At 39.4% G+C, this 23,552-nt stretch overlaps 1 protein-coding gene across 1 annotated transcript in view; it reads left to right on the forward strand.

The window, feature by feature from the left end:
- The window catches only part of PI15 (peptidase inhibitor 15), a 28,580-nt gene extending 5,178 nt beyond the window's left edge, over positions 1-23,402 (forward strand). The window contains exons 2-5 of the mRNA XM_008150324.3: positions 17,781-17,899; positions 18,879-19,011; positions 19,363-19,478; positions 23,156-23,402. Of these exons, the coding sequence (XP_008148546.2) occupies positions 17,781-17,899; positions 18,879-19,011; positions 19,363-19,478; positions 23,156-23,291 (504 nt within the window). The 3' untranslated portion in view covers positions 23,292-23,402. The remainder of the gene's footprint in view (positions 1-17,780; positions 17,900-18,878; positions 19,012-19,362; positions 19,479-23,155) is intronic.
- Positions 23,403-23,552: the final 150 nt, after the last annotated feature.

The raw sequence follows: 23,552 nt of genomic DNA on the forward strand, positions 1-23,552 counted from the left end.
AGTTCCTGAGAACAGGGAGGGAAATCGTTTGCATTTCCCAGCCGTGGATGGGCCTCTGGGCCTCGGAGAGCCTCTGGGCAGCAGGCGTGGAGCAGCCAGGCCCCACAGAGAGCTACTGGTGCACGGGTTCGTGTGCAGGGCTACTAGTTTAACATAAAGAGCATCCACGGATTTTAGTATCTATAGGAGTCTTGGAACCAATCTCACACAGATACCAAGGGGCAACTGTAATTTATATTTTTACAGAAATTTTATCATCATTTATAATAGCTTTTTATCACATGCACCCAAAATAAGTTTTGCATAATTTTTAAAAAATCATAATATAGATAGAGCTTAAGATATGCAAGTCAAACTTCTTTCCTCTTGGCTTCTGTTCTCCAATTAGTTTATTGACATATTTCCAGAGCTCCTTGGACACCAGCTGCTTTTCATTCTTCCTAAGGGCAGCTTAAACCATGACTCTAAACCACAAACCACACTAGTTTCTTAGAATAAGAATTATCCCCAAAAGAATGAAATTGCAAGACTCACACATGGAGTAAAATTTGTAGGATCTTCTTTGAATCCAAGTCAATTGAGTAAATTAACTTTAGAAAATTTGAAGTCCCTCCCTGAGAATGTGAGATCCAAAGATAACAGAAATCTCTGTCTTTAAAGTATAAAACAAAACAGTAGAAAAGAAAACAAAACAAACAGGAAAAAAACCACTAAGCATATAATTCAGTATAATACACTGCTGCATAAGATTGATGTAATAAAAGCGGTCCAGATAAATACCGTCGAGAAGTCAAAGAAAGAAGTGATAATCTCTAGTTGACAAAAATCAAAAAGCTCCTTGGAGGAGGGGCATTGAGACCCCTGATCAGGAAGGGGTAGGGTCGGCTGTTGTGGTAGGTTAAAGCGAGGCATGAACAAAACTGCCAGGGGAGAAATCATAGTCCACCAATCAGATTTAGGGGGAGTTTGAAAGGAGACTGAGGATCACTTAATACAAAGGAGTTCCAGAGACTGTGGGAGTTTAGAGCAGGGTCAGAAGTGCATTTTAGAAAGATGATCCTGGCAATTGATGGACTTCGATCAGCAATGAAAGTGACAGGAGAGGTGACAACCACTGAGTCAGAGATGCCAGTGCTTTAGGCACAGGTAGGGGGGAGCTGGGCACCTACATCTGTACAGTGACAGGTAGTAACAACTAACTGAGGTGTAGTGTGTGAGATAGCAGTCCTCACATCTAGGAGAGAATGGTGGGAAGGCAGGTGAGGGGCAGTGTGAAGATAAGGATGGATATGCCCTTAAAGCTGAAAATAAAAGGTGTAATGTAATTTCAAGAAGCCAAAACAGCTATATTGATAATGTGACCTATTTCCTTTGTCTGGTGCCTGCAGATGTGACTGGCAAAGCTAAAGGAACACGGCCTCCTATGCTTTTCTGGAAAAGAGAACAATACTAGTTACCATGTCACAGCAGGTAGTAACATAACAGAAAGCATGACTCAAGTGAATGAATGGAGAATAGATTAATTCACCCTCGGAAATAACCAATAAACTACTTGCCTACAATGATATCTGATTTGGGAATAATGAAAAATGCTGATTTCATTTATTTGGGTTTCACATAGAAGAGAATGTAGATAATATAAATTGCTTTTTTCCCCTTTATTCAATAGTTGACTGAACACATGTGATGTCCTTATTATTTTGAAAAAATAAAACCATGTATTGTCCCAGATGGCGCATTTCCCCTCATTCGAGAAGGATAACTCAATTTCTTGTTATAAACATGAGAAATTGGACATGTCTAACCTAAATCTTTTCGATGAATGCTTCTCTGACTGCTCGAAGGCCTCCTGAGAGCCGCTGCCAGCCTGCGGTGAGCGGGGAGGTGGCTGCTGACAGGAGGCATGGGTCCAGCTCTCTCCGCATTCCTGTTCTAGATGCAGAACCTTTCAAGCGTCTTGGCTTCAGATGGAGACTGGGCACGTTTTGCAGGAATTTTCTTTCAAGGTGCACGTTGCTTAGTATCACTTGGTGTTGTATGTGCAGCTCTCCATGGATGGAGCCAGCTGAGGGAAGCTTAAGAACATTTGGTTTGAGACCATTTGAAGACAGACTCCAAAGAAGCACAAATGTAAGCACATGAACAGGATGCAATTCAGAAGGTCACCATTAGGTGGAAGACAGAAAAGCTGTGATCACACAGAGGCCACATGTAGGGTGACCATATTTCCCAAGAGCCAACAGTGTCTTTTTTTTTTTTTTTTTTTGGTGGCAAACGATACTTGACCAAATACAACAGTGCAGGAAGAGAATTTTATTGTATTCCTATTGAGTATTGGTAGAACGTAGCAGAGAGAGAACACTCGGTGAATATTATGGAACAATTGAATGAAATACTTCCTCTGGGCATGAGTGTAAAGAGCACGTGGCTAAAGAGCGTGGAGCGTTCAATCCCTCATCCCGCAATATGTAGCCAGGTGCCTGGCACTCTGTGGGGAATGAATGGGGAGCTGAGACACCTTCCCTTAGGAGTACTGTGCACAGACCAGTGAGTGGGCAACACAACAAGCTGAGTGCTAATGGGTGCTTTGGGATCACAGCGGGTGTACCTAGGCCAGACTTGGACTCAGGATAGAGAGGCCGGGGAGGCTTCTAGAAGACAATATTTCAAATATCAAATATGAAAAATAAATAAACGTTATACAGGAGGGCATTAAGGAAAGAAAAGAACCTGTTGTAGGGGTGAGAGCATGTTCCAAGAAGGCGCTTGGTGTGTTGAAGGCAAGGATAGGAATTTGGGGTGGCTTGGAGGGAGTATATTAAGGAAAAAGTGATGTTTAATGACGCTGGGAAGGCAAGCGGGAACTTGTTGAGTTTTATTCTAAGATCCAAGTTAGATCATTCATTGAAGGTTTGAAGCAGGGAAGTTATATCCTTCATTCACATGCTGGCTCCAGCATGAGGAAGGGGTTGGAGGGAGGCAGAAGTAAAGGCAGGGAGCACAATCCAGAGGCCATTATTTACCTTGTCCGTCTGGGTGAGCGATAATTGAAGCCTCGTAAAGTTCAAGGCCATAGGGACGTGACCAAGGACATGTAGGGATCAAATCAATAGGGGTAAGTGATTGTGTGAGGAAGCAGGCGAGGAGCTGCCTTCAGTTGTGAGCAGAGCAACTGGGTTTCTCTGAGTTGAAGAACATGAAGTAAAGAGTGGGGGTCAGGTTGTCTCTAAGGGCCGCAGGTGGACCATCCAGGTACACACCTCTAGAGGCTGAAAGAAATAGCTAGCGTGTGTGGGAAGGAACATTCTTCAACTGCAGCAATTTTCAGCCGGTGCAAGAATTGTTAAAACATGCAGCACCTAACTATTCAGTCAGGGGCACTGACTTCTTTTCTCTCACATTGTCAAATTAAAAAAAAAAAGAAGAAAAAAACAGCCAATACAATAATAGCTGTCCAGTGTGAATGAATCAAAATTATACTCCTTTTTTTTTTTTGTCAGATTGGCAAAAAATTGGTGCTGCAGAATTGTAGTAATTGGCTTATGTGTGCCATGAGATGAAAAGGGTTGAAAATCGCTGCTCCACTACAAAGAATGTTGGATGGGCATATGCTTTGCTAATCAAAATGGACCACTTTGCATAAGGAGTCCGGGAGTATCATGGAGACAGCATGGAAGGATGTTTTTATGTCTGGGAATCAACTCAAGAATGTTTGCAAGAAAGCTTCATGTTTTGGGGGTTTTTTTTTGAAGAATAAGTGCTGAGACTTAAATCAACACGAATTCAAAGCTGTTTCAGGGGCCTAAATAGCACCAGGCCCACCGAGGCCTTCTGACACATTCAGAATAAGGTCTTTCTGGAAATTATCCAAAACACTTCAGAAAACTCGCAGCTGACTGTTCAGGCAGTGTGGCGTCCTGAGTTGAGTTCCTCTGAAAACCTTTTAATAGCCAGTCAGTGGCCATTAAACAGCTGGGCGGAACTTGAGATGTTAAATTGTCTGTGAGAATTTCTTAAGAATGGTGGGGAGGGGCAACGAGAAGAAAGACTAACAGCTCAAACTGGTCAAGAAAGAATGTTGGGTACAAAATCTATCCTAGAGTGAGGTTTGGAGGGATGGGGCTCCAATGTTTCCAGTCTATGCTCCCCATAGTGTCTAAAATTGGGTATCAAGCATTTTTTTTTTTTTTTTTGGACACAAAGATGAAAGAATGCCTAACAAGTGGTATTTTCAAACTAAACTTCTTGTGACTTTTAAAATTTCACACCACATACTCCAAACGGAAACAGTCCAGCAATGTTACTTAAGGACACATGTTTTTTCCCTTAAAATGTGCATCAAATTCACATTTCATAATTGCGTTAAATGTGAACCTTCTCCCCAATCTGGGTCTCTGCATTCCAGGGAGATCTAGCTTCCAGCAGGCTGTAGGTAGGCGGGAAGGCATTCCACTTCTTCCGTGCAATGGCAGGAGAGGGGGTTTGCATGTGTAACACAGGAGAGTTTATCAATCAAGGAATCTGTTTTTTAGATTGTTGTGACACTGAGTTCGGGGGAAAGAATTAACCACACGTGGAAAGGTCTTCCTGTCTCATAACTCCAGAATCAAATGATAGCCGATGGGCATTACATTTCCCCAGAGAGCAGGGCATTGCTAGAATCCATCATGGAACGGTCTTAAGATTTAGAGACACAACATATGTGAAAGAGGGGGTTAAGTTGGGGAATTCATAAGTTTTAACACTTCTAAAATTCCCCTAATTTTTATCTTCCACTGTCTGATGTTATTTTTTCCCCAGAAGCAAGTTCCTTGTTATCTATACGTAATTCTGCTTCTGATTCTTTAGTTGCTTTAGGGTTTGCCTGGCTTTCCTTTATCTGGTTGCACGCTTAGCTGAGATTAAAGCTTGGTGGCTCTCAGACTTCAGGCTGCCAGATAATGCGGTCAAAGGGCACCTCACTGTTTCCCATTTTAGGCGGCTTTCTCATTCACTACCATCCAGGGCCTGGATCCCCAGAACTAATAATATCCACCGTGACATACACCCTTGCACTGTTAGAGCTGGGCTCAATGCTCTCAGTCACTAGCTCACCTTGCCTTCACCCCAGTCAGACGGGAAGCCTGAACCTGGAGAGCATAAGTAAGTTGGCCAAGATCACAGGGCAAATAAGACAAAATGTTAAGAATGCAGTTCTCTCTGACCACGAAGTCCATGCTTGGAAAGACAACAATATACACTCCCCTTCATGTGTTCATCTCCTGCTCTAGGAAATTTCCCTACATGCATTTCATCTGAGGACAACACTGGATATTAGAAAGTATTTCTTCACGTGGAATTGAACCTTGCTCCCTGTATTCCTCCTTGGACACCATGTGGGAAAATTCTGCATTAGAATACTGCTTCAGGTCTTTGAAGGCTGTGAGCATCTAGGTCTTTGACCCCTGACCCCAGTCACCGAGCTCTTTCTTAGCCTCCAGCTCTTTCGTGTTCACTACCTGCTGTCTACACCACTTCTGGCCTCCAGAGTGTTGCCTCTCAGGGAAGATTGCACAAAGAGGTTTGCTTGCTGAAAATCCTGGGAAAGGTAAGAGTTGTGTCGTTAAGGAAATGGAGATTCAAGGTACTCCCTCGCCCCTTACTCCCGGCAAGCAGTGTGGCTCTGGTCAAAGATGGGCTTTCACCTGGTTGTATCCCTGGTTGGGTGCTAACCTGTGTGTGTTATTCTGACAGTGAGGTGCCTGGGATGGAGGTGACCTGACCAGCGCACAGTAGTGATGACACATTTGTCCCCGTTTGTTTTGCTTCTGTAGATGCACCCTAAAGGGAGGTTGGCGGCCAAAGTCTCCTGCAATTTCATTAACTAAGTCATGTGTAGGTTGAATGAGTGTTTTAAATACAAGTTGGAGGTTATAATGGAAAGAGATGGCCTTACTTTACATTTTTAAACCCTTTCTTTCAAGTTTTTAGACTTTTCAGGAAGTGATGCAAACTGTTCTTCCCCGTGTGACTTTCGGTACCTCAGTTAGTAAATCCATTTAGAGTTCCCATGTTGTCCAAACAGGCACTACGAACACCATCCGTCATCTCAGTATTCGTACCCATGGAGCTGCGGACTACATGTCCCCTCCCCTGGAATTCTTGTCCTCAGAATGTGAGATACCAGCTTGTTTGTACAGCAGCATTCAGGATTGGGTTCTACCCCCGCACCCACAAGTCTTTCATGGGTAACCATAGCAGACATCCTCACAGAGCATCTCACTGTCACCGGGAACATGAGTCAATAACAGACCTGGGCTGAAAGGAAGGAGACTCATATGATACTCATAATGTCTGTTACTGAAATTAACAGACATTAGCTACCAGAAATGCCCCCTTCTTCCAAAGCCCCTCATGGGGTGTGTGAGTGCAGTGGGGAAAGAGGGGTGAGTAGGGGTGAGATAGGAGAGAGGAGGCCCCAAGTTCTTTGTGATCAGAATGACACACCACCAAATAGGGCTTTTGATAACTTGTTACCCAGGAGAGCAGAGCCACTTTGCAATACACATTCAAGATCCCCAACTCTGGCCCAGGGGTGGGCTAGGCATGGCTTCTTAACTTCCCCTGGAGATCCTGGAGTAAGTTCCCAGGTGAGAACTCGAACACATGCTTTAAGAATTATCTTAGGCCCTAACCGGTTTGGCTCAGTGGATAGAGCGTCAGCCTGCAAACTGAAGGGTCCCAGGTTTGATTCGGGTCAAGGGCATGTACCTTGGTTGCAGGCACATCCCCAGTGGGGGGTGTGCAGGAGGCAGCTGATCGATGTTTCTCTCTCATCGATGTTTCTAGCTCTCTCTCCCTCTCTCTTCCTCTCTGTAAAAAAAAACAAAATATATATATATTTTTTTTTTTTTTTTAAAAAGAATTATGTTAGGTCATGGTTCAGGACACAAAACTGAGCTGAGAAAAGTATTTTGTGGCTCAAATAGCCACTTATTTGATGAGAGACTATACACTGAAACAAGGATGAGGCTAACCCAAAAGAATTATTCCAGTGATACTTGCTATATCATCACAAAATTTCACTGAATGTTCACTCAGCACCTGTTTCTAAGAATAGCACGTGGGCGCTCTGGGGGAGCTGCAGATGTGTGCAACATGGGACAAGGCTTCCGTGGGAATGTACTTGATTGACTAAGGACACTTCAAAGGAAACAAACTTTTAGTAGCACATGGTTCTGCAGATAACGCATCATATCTGCTATACGGGGATGGGCAGAAGTAAGTTTACAGTTGTGAATACATGAAACAGAGTTTATTTTTGTATGTTTATTTATTAAAATTGTATTATTTATTTGTATTACAGCTGTAAGCCCACTTTTCCCCATCCCCACCCCCATATATGTATATTGAATTGTATAATACTAAATTCATGTAATTTATTGTAATTTGCAATTATTTGCTTGTTTGGTAGTGCTTTTGTTGCCTGTCTCTTCCCTAAGCTGTAAGGCAGAGTTCCTGTTAGTCTTGCTGACAGTTGAATTCATAGTATCCAGTGCCTCCCAATAAATATTCACTTACTGGCTGTCTATGAATGGGTTATCTAGAATCCTACTGGTTAATATGGAAACTTGCATTCTTGCACTTTTCATTGCTGAGGACAAAGCAGCCCTCCCCATGTGGTAAGTTTATTGCAAGGAGGTTTGAGGCAAATGCAGGTACAGGGTTGCTATGTCCTGCCACCATCCATGGATATGAGGTGGGAGAGGGCTCATCTGTGTAGGTGGAATGGTGACAATGACACCCTACATCAGAGTTCATAAACTGCAGGCCCATCAACCTCTCTAGTAGGTATGTTGAATTTGCTCTGTATAGTATTGAATTGTACATAATTTTATATTTTTAAAAGTTAACTGCCCACATGTAAAAGTTGATAGATTTCACATGTATATCAGGATTTCTAGATTATCCTGAAAATGGTAATATCTAGAAAGATTGAGCCCACTTCTACTTGTTAGCAGTTGCTTAGAGAGGGAAGGAGTAGCCTCTTTGGGTGCAGCAAATTCACTTATTTCTGAGTCTCTCTCTCTCTCTCTCTCTCTCTCTGCCTCTCTCTCTCTCTCTCTCTCTCTCTCTCTCTCTCTCTCTCTCTCTGCTGTCCAGAGGTCAAGCAGCAGGCGTACTTTGTAATCTTATACCCAATACTACATTTAGTCATCTTCATTAGTAGACCATCCCCACAATGAAATCATTTAGTTTAATTATATTTACAGAGTTTGGACATTTTCAGCACTTGGCTGAAGTACAGTGTCACAGCCATGCATAGATTTAAAGCACTAAAAATTTTTCCATTTTTTCCTAATCACCAATCTTATTTAAGTACTTTTACCTCAAATCCTAAATTTATTTTTTTGCTTTTATCCATGCCCTCGTTTATTTATACATATGTTAAAAGTCCCTTTCAGTAATCCAGATAAGAAATGATAGTGGCATTGACCGAGTGTGGCAATACTGGTGGCAATCAGTACTTATCTTTTTGTATATACGGTAGTTTGAAGGCAGGATCAACAATATTTGCCATTGGAGCAGATAAAGATTATGAAACAAAGAAAGCACAGAGATGACTACCAGATTTTTAGCCTGAGCAATACAAGAGCAGTTGCAGTATGGGAACAGCCATAGATATATATGAACAGGCAAGCGGACAGATTGATGACCCCTGAACTAGAAGACGGGCTATGCCATTTGCTGATAGGAGGAAGACTGCAGGTTATGGGGGGGCAGGGGGGAGGAGTGGGGCAGGGTTGTGAGTATTCGGAGCTCAACTTTGGACAAGTTAGGTTGAGGCTTAACCCTTTGCACTCGCTTGCTTTTTTCTCGATTCCTTTATTCTACTCGGGATTTAATTTTTTAAATACCCCAGATTTTACAAAGCGTGGCAGTAGAATAAAAAACTGGAGTTTCTTTTCATACAAACTTATTTATTTGGATTTTTTTGTATTTCAAATTATTGATACATTCAAAGAGTATAAAAAGAGCTGCTACCAATGCTAACCGTGTTGAGTCACACTGACATCCGAGTGCAAAATAAGGTGACCAGATCGTCCCGATTTTGGCGGGACAGTTTTAAAATGCCGTGGGAGGCGGGACAAATTGTTAAAAATCGGGATTGTCCCGCCAAAAGCGGGACGATCTGGTCACCTTAGACCTAGGTTTGGAATTCAACTGAGAGGTTGAGATATAATTTGGAGTGATAATACCTACAGCACGTAAAGGGCATGTCAATCCATAAGACTGAAGGAGATTATGTAGGCAGTGAATACAGATAAAGCAGGAGAGAGAGAGAGAGAGAGAGAGAGAGAGAGAGAGAGAGAGAGAGAGAGAGAGAGAGAGACCCCTCCAGCGCATAGAGGTTGGAGGGATGAGGAGGAACCATCAAACATGGAAAATCAGCAACCAGAGCTCAACAAGGCAAGTACGGGGTGGTGAGACCAAGGAATGGGGGGGTGTCCAGGAGGAGCAAGTGGCTAGATCATGCCAAGAGCTGCTAATAGACCAAGGAAGTTGGTGACCAGGCCACTGAGGAGAGCAGTCGGGTAGAGTGGAGGTGGAGTGAGGAACCTCTATGCGGGGCTCAGAAAAGAATAAAAGAAGAAAAACTGGAAATTCCCAATTAAGACAACTCTCAAGGAATGTTATTGTTATAGGAAGGAGAAGAATACTGCAATAATCAGAAGACAAAAAGGGATGAGGAAAAAGAGCTTCATTGGTTTGTTTTTAAGAAATGTATGTTAGCAATGATTCTTCCAAAAAAGTGCACTTCACATCATCTCTTTACAGAAATTTACCCCACCTACCTGCAAGGTGGCATTCTTACCTGAGGGAAGTCTTCTTTATCTTCTTTTAAACATTTACCAAATGCTTAGGACCCCACTTAGATATTTTATGATATAATTTGGTTCCATCTTTTATAGGTATTGCTGTGGCTTGAGGGAATTTTTAAATCAAGTTCCTTTAACTCTCTACTTCTCTTATAAAGTAGAATCAGTTTAACATCATTTAATTAATCGAATGAACACCAGAAATTTCCCTTCCTCTTCCTCTGCCCAACAGCACCACATCCGACCCCAGGCTTCCTTCCCAATACTCATTTCTGCCCTCCTGTCTGGTTAACCCTGGATCTCAGCTCTGAGTGTTCTTTATTGGCATTTCACATGCATTTCTACCTAATGGGAATAAAACCACCCATTTCAAAACAGAACTGCAATCATGCCCATGATTTAAAGCTGTTTTAAAGTGTATTAAAAGCATTTTTCTGCCCTCGGGGGAAATAATTTTGTCATCACTTAATTTCTTTTTAATGGCTCTTTCCCACTTCTGTAAGTCAATACTCCTTCCCCAATCTGACCAATGCAGGAAAAGATCTAACAGTCCTAGCTAAATTATTTTTTTAAAACTCCAAAACGTGTCTATCTAAATTGACTTTGCTTTTTATCTTAATATACAAGGAATGACCACATAAATTTCCAGAAAAACAATGTCTACGGCATATACCATACTGTCTCCAATACCATTACTATCATAACCAGTTTAGAAATATGTCTCCAAAGACTCAAAGTACGATTATTTTATTTAACATTTGTTGTCTTTGAAGATGGATTCCAACTGTGCATTACATTTGTCAAAGAGGTATCTTTTGCTTTGTCAAGTACTATTCCTGGTTCTTCCTTAACTTAGCTTACATTTCCTAATCTCTGGTTGTATCCATAAATTTAGCAAGTTTTGGCAATCACATTTCCTTAATGTTTGTTACTAACAAATTTAAAAAATTAAATTTCTCAAAACAGCATTGATAGTTTTAATATATTTGATCTTTAAAATGTTTCAATTGATTGAAAATAATAATTTCTATGTCTGTAATGTCTTAAAAGTCTAAGGTATACAGTGACTCTCAAGTTATAAATTTTGCAATACTGTTTAAAAAATTTAACAAGTCTTCTAATTTTAACTTAAAAATCACAAATATAAGTAATTACTCAATATGTTTATTGAAGTTACAAGGCTAACCTGTTGCTTTAATAAGCCACATTCTCTTAACCATTAAAAATCTTAATAATAGCAAATATGCACAGGTTCTTCATCCAGATATAGCTATCCTTTTTAATAACTTCAATTTGATTCTTTCAAATACTTCTACATTTAATTCTTATGCTTGAAATTAAAAGATGTTACCCACTTAAAAAAACAGTCTGTCACATCACATAATGTTAGGGATATATGCCCAAGTCATTTTAGGTTGTCTCCAGCTAGACTCAATTTCTTTCTTTCTTTTTTTTTTAAATATATTTTATTGATTTTTTTACAGAGAGGAAGGGAGAGGGATAGAGAGTTAGAAACATCGATGAGAGAGACATTGATCAGCTGCCTCCTGCACACCTCCTACTGGGGATGTGCCCGCAACCAAGGTACATGCCCTTGACCGGAATCGAACCTGGGACCTTTCAGTCCGCAGGCCGACGCTCTATCCACTGAGCCAAACCGGTTTTGGCTAGACTCAATTTCTTGTTGTCCAGAGATATTGACTGGGATTAAAGAAGAGAGATTCAGATGGCATCGTGCTCCCTGAATCTGGCTGCCACTCTGTTGTGGATACCAAACTTACAGAAACGCCCGAGAAAACAACTTCATCCCCGGCCGGAGCGTGTCATACTCTATTCTTCTGTCCATTTGAGAATGTCAACAACCTTCTCCCAGGATGGAAAATCCTTTCACTCGGTTTTGTATGTCTCTGGCTCAAGCTCTAAAGACCTCTGAACTTGATGAGAATCTGCATTCTTGTCACATCCCTCCTCTCTCTTGGAGCCACAAGTCTTTTAGATGTTTAAATGACATCAGTTTGAATTTTGGATATTTCTCATGGCTTAGTCCAACTATGTGGTTGCCACAGACAAGGTGCTGACTTTATAAGCGGAATAGCTCATGGTGAACATTTGAGCCCAAAGCTAAATCAGTTTATGAGCTGAGCAACTAAATGGTTCTTAACAACAAAGAATGGAAGAAAACCAGTTGGGTCAATAGGGTACATAAGTATATGTATGCTCCAACATTGTCTTAAGCTAGATTTATTTTGTGATTTATCTGATTTAATTATAATATCTTCTAGTGGGTCCAATAAATACCTTTTAGTATCCATGCATATTCTTAATTTTTGCTTCATTTTTAGGAGGCAAGATCAGATTTTAAATGCTACAACTAACTTACCTTTGAGAGTATCCTATCTATTTATAGGGAATACAGAATGTTGAATCTGGTTGAATAAAAGCTAAGTACCAGGTGTTCAGTTTTTTTTTTTCCACCAACAGAGAATAATATATTGTATGTTTACTAGGAATTCCACAGAACATTAAGTGAGTGCACATGGGTGCCCTTCTTTGCTCTGTTGCTGTATTTGTGGGGTATAATATTAAAGTCATTTCAAATAAATGCCACAGGTACTCAGAGAAATTCAGCAGATGCCCATCAAGCAAACAGAAATGTATACAGGCTGTCCCCAAAAAATGTATACACACTTTAACAGCTGATAATTCAATTTTGAAAATGAAATGTACTTAAATAAACACTGCCTTAATAATTATTCAAAGTGCATGTGTACATTTTAGGGGGACACCCTATATATCAACTTAAATGCTTAGCAATTTTCATCTTCATTCCCTGAATCTTTTATTGTTGCTGTTGATCTTCACCCGAGGATATTTTTCCATTGATTTTTAGAGAGAGTGAAAGGGAGGGGGAGAGACACACAGAGAGAAACATTGATGTGAGAGAGACACATCTATTATTTGCCTCCAGCAGGACCCAGTGGGGGCCAAGAATCAAGCTTTCAACCAAGGTACGAGGTATGTGGCCTTGACCAGAATTGAACCCGGACCATTCAGTCCATGGGCTGACCCTCTATCCACTGAGCCAAACTGGCCAGGGCCCTGAACTTCTGTAAGTTGTTAAAATTCTTTCACATGGTTACACTGGCAACATTCATTGTAGTTTAGAGCTTCTGATTAAGAAAGAACAGATAATCTTGGGCCATTAAGAAAGAATAGATAATATTGGGCCACTCCCTACAGCCCCAGTTTTTTTGTTGAAATTTCCTATTGTTATTAAATAAAGTAATCATTGTTTGCTATTTTCAAACCTCAAAGACCTCTCAACAAATTAATACAATCAAATACCACTAGAGATTAAGGGGATACGTAATTTACCCACTTTCTCATGGGAGTTATAACCAAAGAAGAAAGACAGAGACAGCAAAGGCAGATCTCAATTTTACCAATAGATGTGATTGATGTAATCCTCAAATTTCAGTGCTCCCTACTCCAGCTGGATATGTCCCTCTCTACAGGATGGGTGTGACTCCTGCTCAGGGACAGAGAGGCAAGAAAGAGTACAGGACCTTCTGACTTACTCTGTAGTGGGCATCGAAAGGACAGTTGATCATCTCTTGCATGGGGAGGGAAAGTGACCCACTGTCTGTGTGGGACCTGGCCAGTGCCCACCAAGCTTCCAGCATCTTCCTTCAGGGACTTGGAGACAGGCAGAAACCCCTGCCATCAGTTCCCTAAAAGTAAATATGAGAGAGAGAGAGAGAGAGAGAGAGAGAGAGAGAGAGAGAGAGAGAGAGAGACACACACCTTATTCCTCCTCCCCCACAACTACTTTCTCCAAAATTTTAATTGTGACTTTTGTACATAGAAACCCCTAAAAAAATGTAGGCATCAGTAATAATACTTTGTCTTCCCATCAAAATCCCCTATCACAGTTAAAAAGAATGCTCACGTAAGATACTGTTCAGGCATAAACTTTTGGTTTATCTTTTTGACATATATACTATTTTGTTTTTAAATATGTGAATGAGTATAAAGACAGGATTATATATGCAAAATTACTTTTCAAATCCTCAACTGCCTTAAATGTTTTTAGTAATTTTGAAAAGAAGTTTTACTCTCTCTGGGGTATGGAAAGGGCTAGCACTGAGTAAACCATAGACCCATAGAACACATATAAATCATAGATCTTCCTGGCTCTATGCTGGGCTATTCAAGTATATTAAGTCATAATAAGTTGAAGATGAAAGGTATCCTAAAGATGACCTCATTCAATCTTATTTCACAGTGAATTAAGTGGGAGACAGAAAGAATAATGAACCTGCCCTCAGATGATGTTAGCAGCAGAATCAGGGTTAAAACACAGTACTTTTTATTCTTAGGTCAATGCTATTTGTGCCATGCCATGCTGATATTTCAGGACAAGACTCTTAAGTGTTTTTAGCAGTTATTGATTGGTGTGCACATTATGTAAATAATATGTAGATGCATTTTTTTCTCAAGTGACTACAATTAGTTAAGAACCCTCCAGGGGACAAACTGGGTTGATGCTATTCTATCTGTAAGTCCTTTGTGAACTAATTGTGTTGTTTTGTATTTCAATGAACTATAACCCATATTTTATTCACAAACATCAGAAGACTAGGTAATAGATAAGTTCACCAAACAAATGCTTTTAAAAGTTCATTTCAGTCCTATGATTCTACAATTTTCATTATAAATGTATTATATGTTGTTGATATACTTTGCCCAATTTTTACAAACAAAACAAAGAAGTTTGAAATAGTGATTCATATAATTTCTGTCAAATAGTGATTTTACTGAGCTAAGAAATTAACCATAAAAAAATAGTACAAAATCTTTTTCATAATTGTAAAAGAGCATGATATCAATTTAGAGAAAAAAACAAATACATAGACACTAGCTCATAAAATATTATAGAATGAGCATTATCCTTATTTTTGATACTGTACTTAACATTATTTATTAAAATGATATTATGTAATATTTTGCCACATTTAATTTAATGCACAAAATGGGCAAATTATATTCTGGATAACTAAAAGTGTGTCTTCCTACAGCTCCTTGTACATGGGCAAAGGAGAAGTAGCATTTTCACCTCAGAATTACTCCAGATCCTTCTAAATAATTCTGATTTTACACAAGTTTGTTTATTATTTATTATCTTAAAAATATTTTTATTTATTTCAAGAGGAAGGGAGAGATAGAAACATCAATGATGAGAGAGAATCATTGATTGGCTGCCTCCTGCACATCCCACACTGGGGATTGAGCCTGCAACCCAGGTATGTGCCCTGACCAGGATTGAGCCTGCAACCCATGACCTCCTGGTTCATAGGTTGCTGCTCAACCACTGAGCCATGCCAGTTGGGCTTGTGAGCTTATTTTAATGCAATTCTAGATCAATGTATGTGTGATGGCTTTGTTTTTCTCATTTTAAACAACTTCTGAGTAACTAACAAATCTCTTTTGATGGCAGCTGCCATGGCCTCTACAGTGAAAGTGTCTCTTGAAGAGTTCATCAATTTTGTTTTTTGTTTTATTTCAAAGTCACTAAATTATTTTCCTTTTAGTTAAATATATTATTATATTAAATAAATCTATGTATCCCATTATCCTTGAGGAAAACTATGGCTTCATAGTGTTATAGTCAAGCAGTCCCATGAGTTTGCTTGGTAACACATAGTAAACTAATGGCTATTAACCGTAATGTAGAGGAGTCTTGCTTAGCTCCACACAACCTGGTGGAAGAGAAAGGCACCAAAAGGATGATAAGATAAGGAAGTCTATGAAAAGTAGGAAAACAATGATTAGCAGAAGGACATCTCCACAGGCCTCATCTATGGAGCTACATTTGAATTTGAGTAATAAAAGACTACTAGAGTCCCAGTGCATGAAATTTGTCCATGGGGAAGTGTGTCCCTCAGCCCAGCCTGCACCCTCTCCAATCTGGGACCCCTCGAGGGATGTCCATTTAGGCCCAATCGCCCACAACTGTCCTCCCTTGCAGGCCTGGTCCCTCCCAACTGCCCTCCCCTGCTGACCATCTTGTGGCGGCCATCTTGTGTCCACATGGGGGCAGCCATCTTATGTGTTGATGTGATGGTCAATTTGCATATTACTCTTTTATTAGATAGGATAGAAGCCTGGTGCACGCGAGGGGGCCGACTGGTTTGCCCTGAAGGGTGTCCTGGATCAGGGTGGGGTTCCCTTGGGGCATGGGGTGGCCTGGGCGAGGGGCCTGTGGTGGTTTGCAGGTCAGCCACGCCCCCCGGAGACCCAAGCAGAGGCCCTGGTATCTGGGATTTATTTATCTTCTATAATTGAAACTTTGTAGCCTTGAGTTGAGACCAAGGCAGGCCAGGGCTTTGGAAGCTTGGCTTCCTCCATCACTGGGAGCAACTCAAGCCTCCTGCTCTCTTTAGCTCCATGGCTGCTGCCATTTTTGTTGGGATTTATTTATCTTCTATAATTAAAACTTTGTAGCCTTGAGTGGAGGTCTGGGCCCACCAGGGTGTGCGGAAAGCTTGGCTTCCTCCATTGCTGGGGAAACCCAAGCCTCCTGCTCGCTCTGTGGCCACGGCCATCTTGGTTGGGTTATTTTGCATACTTGCTCCTGATTGGCTGGTGGGTGTGGCTTGTGGGTGTAGTGGAGTCATGGTTAATTTGCATATTACTCTTTTATTATATAAAATCACTTCCTTTTTCATACATGGTCTTACCTTCCAAAATATACTACTATCTACTGTCTAATCACAATTTGAACAAATTTCTTCAGACAGAATAGTATATCAATATTTAAATAATTTATAAAATAATGTCATGTATTGAACTTTTTAGTTCAAAATCATTTTTATAAGAGATAAATACTTCACTAAATAATATTTTCACTAGGGAGAAATTTTGAAAGCATCTTTTCTATATTTTTGTATAAGAATTATAAATATTCTCTACTTTGTGTTTTGTACCTTGTAACTTGCTAGAAAATAGATCATCATTCTAGTGTTGCTTTATTGTTGGAAGGTCCACAAATGCTCAGAGCTTGACTTCCCCATACAGCCTTGGAAATGAGAAGGTCAATCCATATAGTAACTAATACAAATGTAAACTAAATCTAAGGCTCATTTAAATTTTATCCCACAAATATTTTAATTATGGAAAAGTCATTATACACCCATAACACCCTTGCCAGTTTAAACCACTTTCTTTTCAAGAACAACTACTATTTTTCATAATTTATTTAATTGAATCATAATGCATTATATTTTTATAGCAGTTCCATGTAGCATAGTCAAGTTACTTTTTATCATAGTTTGTTTCCAGTTCATGCCAACTAAAATGTAAGTCTCATGTTATTATTACCAAAGATTCAAATGATATAAAATGTGGAAGTTCCATGGGATTTATTGCATGCTAATATAATTTGACCTTTGAAAGTTTCAGTATAATATTAGATGTTACTAATCTTGATAAACTGATTTGAATAAACTTTGATCATATTAGTTTTTAAGATATTTTAATAGCATGGTTCCTTGTTGCTGTGAAGATGACCTCTAGGGCAATCAACTGACTTTGGGGGATTCAAATTTCAGTGGTCAGTACGAGGTGTCCCCAGTTTACACCTAGATATAGTACTTTTGTTAACCAACCCTTTACTAAAACTGACGTTTAGACTTGAGGTCTGGGGACACTATAAAAACAACAAAGTTTTGGTGGTATAATCATATTACATTATAGAACTTCAAGTATCAGCGGCCTGGATTTGCTTTGTTTTAGTCAAAACAGCCTCAGGAACCAGCACTGAAAGAACTTTAGGGAACAGTAGCACCTTTTCTTTCCTCTTACTTTTTGTTTCTTGCCAGCAAAACCCGGGAAACCTAACATCTTTTTTCCCCTTCACAGGTTTGGGATGAAAATCTTGCAAAATCTGCTGAGGCTTGGGCCGCCACCTGCATTTGGGAACATGGACCTTCTTACTTACTGAGATTTTTGGGCCAAAATCTCTCTGTGCGAACTGGAAGGTAGGAAGCGGCTTCCCTGGCACCCTTTATACCCACACAACGTCATTGCTCACAGGCTCCAAGGGGGAGGGACACCAATTTCAAGTCGTCTCAGCAAGTACTGATTGAGTGTTTACTATGTGCCAGGCACAGATGCTGGACCCCTGGCTATTTCAGATATCTTCAAGGAGTATTTAATTGGATAAAGGGACCTGATACGACCAGTTTCCCATTTCACCCTTGAAGCGCCCTCCTTTAGCTTTGAAAGGATCAGCATGTGCTATACCCTGTATCCTGTCTCTTCTACCTCAAGAAAACCCCAACAGTGGCTGAAGCCCTTCTTGTGTGTCTGCAACTTTCCCGTGGTTGCATATATCTGTTATAGAAATTATACATATTCACATATATACGTATACACACATATGTATGTACACACCTATCTGCAAGTATATGCAGGCATGGAAAAGCTGTTCCCAGTGATGGGATAGTTTTCCTACCGCTGTGGAATGTCATCAAACAACATTCCAAAGGCCCAGTCTCTTGCATGTGGGGGAAGAAAATCAGGTGTCCTATTTTTAAAATTAAAGTGATATAAGTTTAAGGAAAAAAAAACCCACTCTTGAGTTCTAGTATCGTGACTACTTCTAATATATCAACTCTTAATTGTGTGTAAGATTCTGATGGAAGAAATTTTTGACATAGATAAAACAAGATAAAACGATAAGTCCTGAAATATCTGCATGTCTGTTTTTAAAACCATCAGACGTATACTTATGCAAATATAGGATCACTTGATCCAGCTCTGGGCTTCCTTATGTTGGTCCTACTTGAAGGAATAGCGGATTCTACAAGGTAGTGATGGTAATTGTGAGGGGTGGGTATGCTCTTGATTCATCGTGAATAATCTGCATAACGAACAATTAACTTACAATTTAACAGGAGTCTGCTGTGTGTCACCACTGCTGTGTCCTAAGCTCTCATTGTTTATCTTGATATCTAGATATCGCTCTATTCTCCAGTTGGTCAAGCCATGGTACGATGAAGTGAAAGACTATGCTTTTCCGTATCCCCAGGACTGCAACCCCAGATGTCCTATGAGATGTTTTGGCCCCATGTGTACACATTATACACAGGTTATTTCAACTGTCTTGTTAATTTTGGGGTCATACTTTTAAAAAATGGTCTTAACTATTTTTTTTTAAATTTAGCTTTATTGTTGAAAGTATTACAGATGCACCCTTTTCCCCTCCACTGGCCCCTCCTCCCCACTCTTGCCCCCTCCCCAGCCCTTCACAGCACGATTGTCTGTGTCCATGGGTTATGCATATTTGCATATAAATTTTTTGGTTAATCTCTTCCCCACCCCTCCTTCCCTCTGAGAATCCTCAATCTGTTGCATGCTTCCATGTCTCTGGATCTATTTTGGTGAACATGCATGTTCTTAGCTCTGACCTCAGTAATGGTATATTGGTTTATTTTCGCAGATGGTTTGGGCCACCTCCAATCGAATCGGATGTGCAATTCACACTTGCCAAAACATGAATGTGTGGGGAACTGTGTGGCGCCGTGCAGTGTACCTGGTGTGCAACTACGCCCCAAAGTAAGTCCCGGGTGGCAGGCTGCTTCCTGAACCTTTTGTGATTATTCAATATCTTCAGTCTGTTGGGTATTTTTTTCTTTTTCTTTTTTTAATGTGCCTCTTGTTACCTTAATGAGGTGACTTTTTTTTTTTTTATTATTTCAGAGAGGAAGGGAGAGGGAGCGAGAGATAGAAACATCAATGATGAGAGAATCATTGATCGGCTGCCTCCTGCACGCTGCCTACTGGGGATCGAGCCTGCAACCTGGGCATGTGCCCTTGACCAGAATCAAACCTGGGATCCTTCAGTCCCCAGGCCTCTATCCACTGAACCAAACCAGCTAGGGCAGTCTGTTGGGTACTTTAAGGAGAAGGACTTAAATACAAGGGCCTCTGATCTTGAATCCTTCATTATTCCCATAAACCTGAAAAACTGAGCTGAAAGGCTTCTTTGCACAAGGAAAAGGATTCTGGGCCAAAACTGGTGGCAAAACAATCTGAGTATGGAGATTCACTAAGTTCTCCTCACACTCTTTCCTTTGTCATGGCGATTGTAAAATAAACTCTGTTCTCCCAGGCTTTTGATGGCTACATAAAAAAGCATCAGAACACAATCTTCTAGGGAATTTATCAACACCATAATATTCCCACCTCTCAGTGCCAAAATGTCAACTTACTTTTTTCCCTAGGAAAGCAAAGCAAGCCTTTCTTCCTTCTTTGTTTTAAGAGTAAAATTTAAAACTATAGTTTATTAATTCCATAGATGGCTAGGGAGGCATTCAATATCGGAAGGGAAGATTTACAAGCTATGACTTCTTTTTCAATTGAGGCTTTGCCATGATTTAAATTTCAGTATTAAAAAGTATTTAGTAATTTCATCTTATGGCATACATAAAAATGTTGTGAAATTGATTACAGTTTCTAAAATATGGATATATTTATGAACATTTTTTTGCAATAAATAAGCATGTGTTAACATTCGAGAAAATGCCTTCTTGATAACAATAACTCTTCAGCTGATAAAAGATTGCAGTATTTATTCATGAGTCTGTTCCCATTTGGAGTAAATACCAAAATGTGCAAAGGATTTATGACATTCTTGGTGTTTTCCAAAGTAAGTCCCAAAGATTTTCTCTAGCACTGCCAGTGTGGGGAGGGAATGAGAACATGTTTCACACACAGCTGCATTACTCATGTATGAGGTAGTGTGCCAGTGTTTTTGCAGAGTTAGAGAAATAGCAATTTCCCCGATGGACCCCTCTTCACAATTATTAGAAGAGTAAGATTTGGAAAGTAGAATGTGTCTGCTTTATAAAAAGTAAGGAACTGTGCATTTGATTGATATTTTCAGTCTCATTCCTTATATTTTCCTGTTAGGCTTTTACCCTTGTTTCTGACACCAATAAGCCAAGTATCCTCCCCAGATGATGAAAGACATTTGTACTTTATTCATTTAACTTCTCTGTTTTGGGCCAATGACTAGAATTTCTAATACTATCAATGAAAGATTTGATTGTTTTATGGGTCCAAGAGATTAAGATATCGTGTTCATATGCTATATTTGTTGTAATAAAAGACCATTATTTTGAAACATAGGCAATGAAGAAAGTTTTCAAATCCTGATTAATATGTGAATATGATTCTTCTAATGCAAGTGATCTCAAGCCTAATAGTTTTTCAGGGTAAAAAATAAGAAGGGAGCGGGGAGAAAGAGACAGAGACAGAGAGGGAGAATTTAATTACATGCACTAGGACTAAACAATAAAAGAATAAATAATAGTTTTATTAGTTGGCTGATTTACTATTGAATATAATTATTCTCTATTCGATAAAAATCTGTGATTTATGTAAAAGTATATAACGTAATTATTACAGATAATAAAATTGTACTTCTAAATTCATGTTACTAAAATATGTGCTGTATAATTTCAAGAAGTATATAGAATAAAAAGAAAAATATCAAATTAAAATAGCATAATCTTGATAAAGATGTAGCTTGGGTAGAGATACCTAGAGAAATAGGATTTTGAATATAGAATGGGGGAACTTAGGACCAAGGAGGGAGCTGCACTCATCAGAGAATGGGTCCCCTCGGATGTTTCTGAGCAAGCTTACGTCATCAAAATTACACTTGAGGAAGCTTCTCTGTAGGTCAAAGTGTAGAATAACTCGGTTCAGCGGACAGTCTTAGAATCTCATCTCATGTTGTAATATGAATAGTTAATCAGCATGTTTTACATGTGTGTAGATAAATGTTTTATAGATAAGTGTGAATTTTTAACTGACTGATTTAAACTGATACCTTCACGCCCTATAGAGACAGGTTCCGAGTCCCTGCTTGGTCTTGTTCGGGTCTTAAAGACTCTGAGAACCACCTGTCTCATGTGCTAGCCTCTCACCTACTGTCGTCTGATTTTCTACCCTGACTTTTTATTATTGACAACCAGATGTTCTCCTGAACATTTAAATTTCTTCACATTGTTGGCTATATTGCTATTTCCCAGAACTCTAGTTACTAACCCAGGCTATGCAAATACAGTTATTACTCTTTCTTTTGTAATTAAAGGACCTAAATAACACTAAGGTAACTCTCCTAAATAGCGAACTGGTGTATTATTTTGATATTGGTGATCAATACAGATAAAGAAAAATATTGAGAACACAAAGTAATTCAGTTAAATGTGTTTATTATAAAAAAATGAATAGCACTACTATAGAAAGGCCTAGGAGTGTATTTATGGGGAAATGTTTTGAAATCACCTTTAATTGCTTCTGTGGGCTATCATTCTCTTACTACGAAAATGGAGTTTTTCATATCTCATTTTATAAATAATGAGAATCTACAATATTTTACAACTTCAGGAACAAATTTTGTGAACAGTTATAACTTTTTGTGTGTGTTTATGACAACTTTTTGTTCATTTAATCATTTCTAAGCCTCCCAGAAATGATGACATGAGTAGGAAGTTGTCATAAGCACAAAACCAATTATAAAGGTGTATACACTCATATATTTTTATTATCCTTAGAATCTTATTAGTGTGAGCTTTTTAAAAGTGAATCTGGCCTATGTGCTCCAGAGGATGGCTATGGGAAAGAGACAGATGTGGTGAATTAGAATGAGCATTAAGCCTGGTGTTAGATGACTAATTATGTCACTACTCATTGTAGTGAGTCACTTATTATCCATAAATTAAGATACTATAAGTCAGAGAGAAAGTGTTTTAAAAGTAAGATATATAAATAAGTTACTGTATAAATAAGAAATGGACATAACTTCCAGTGCCTTTCCAAAAATGACAAACTTCTCAAAAAAAATCATCATGTCAATACAGGTGATCGTGTGCTTGACAACGATAAAAAAATTTTATTCTCATCCCATGATATTTTTTCCATTGATTTTTTTAGAGAGAGCAGAAGGGAGAGAGGAAGGGGAGAGAGAGAGAAACATCCATGTGAGAGAGAGACATCGAGAGAGACACATCCATTGGTTGCCTCCTGCAGGAGCCTGACTGGGGCCAGGAATCAAACTAGAAACTGAGGTTGTGCCCTTGACCAGGAATTGAACCTGAGACCCTTTGATCAGCAGGCTGACCCAATGCTGTAACCACTGAGCAACCAGCCAGAGCAACAATAAAAAAAATTTAAATGAGCAAGTAACATTAATGCTACCATTTTTTTCTTTTTTTTTTCTCTAGGGGCAACTGGATTGGAGAAGCGCCATATAAAGTAGGGGTACCATGTTCAGCTTGTCCTCCGAGTTACGGGGGATCTTGTACTGACAACCTTTGTTTTCCGGGAGTAACGTCAAACTACCTATATTGGTTCAAATAAGCTTATCGGCTCCTCCAGGAAGTTGAATGCTTTCTGGGAATCATAGGTCTATATATATATTGAGTTTTGCACATATTATACATATTTTATAACAATCTTGTTTTCCTTTTATTAGTCCTTGTATAAATCAGTGTTTGTCTAGTATGTTTGTTTATTCTTTTGAGATCATCAGAACATTCACTTCTATTTTCTGATCTCTAACCCTAAATTAAAATATTGTATAGGTAGTAGTGATATCGTCGATGCATCCACTTCTAAAAA

The sequence above is a fragment of the Eptesicus fuscus genome, chromosome 19 (assembly GCF_027574615.1).
Source record: "Eptesicus fuscus isolate TK198812 chromosome 19, DD_ASM_mEF_20220401, whole genome shotgun sequence".
In the NCBI taxonomy this organism is placed as follows: domain Eukaryota; kingdom Metazoa; phylum Chordata; class Mammalia; order Chiroptera; family Vespertilionidae; genus Eptesicus; species Eptesicus fuscus.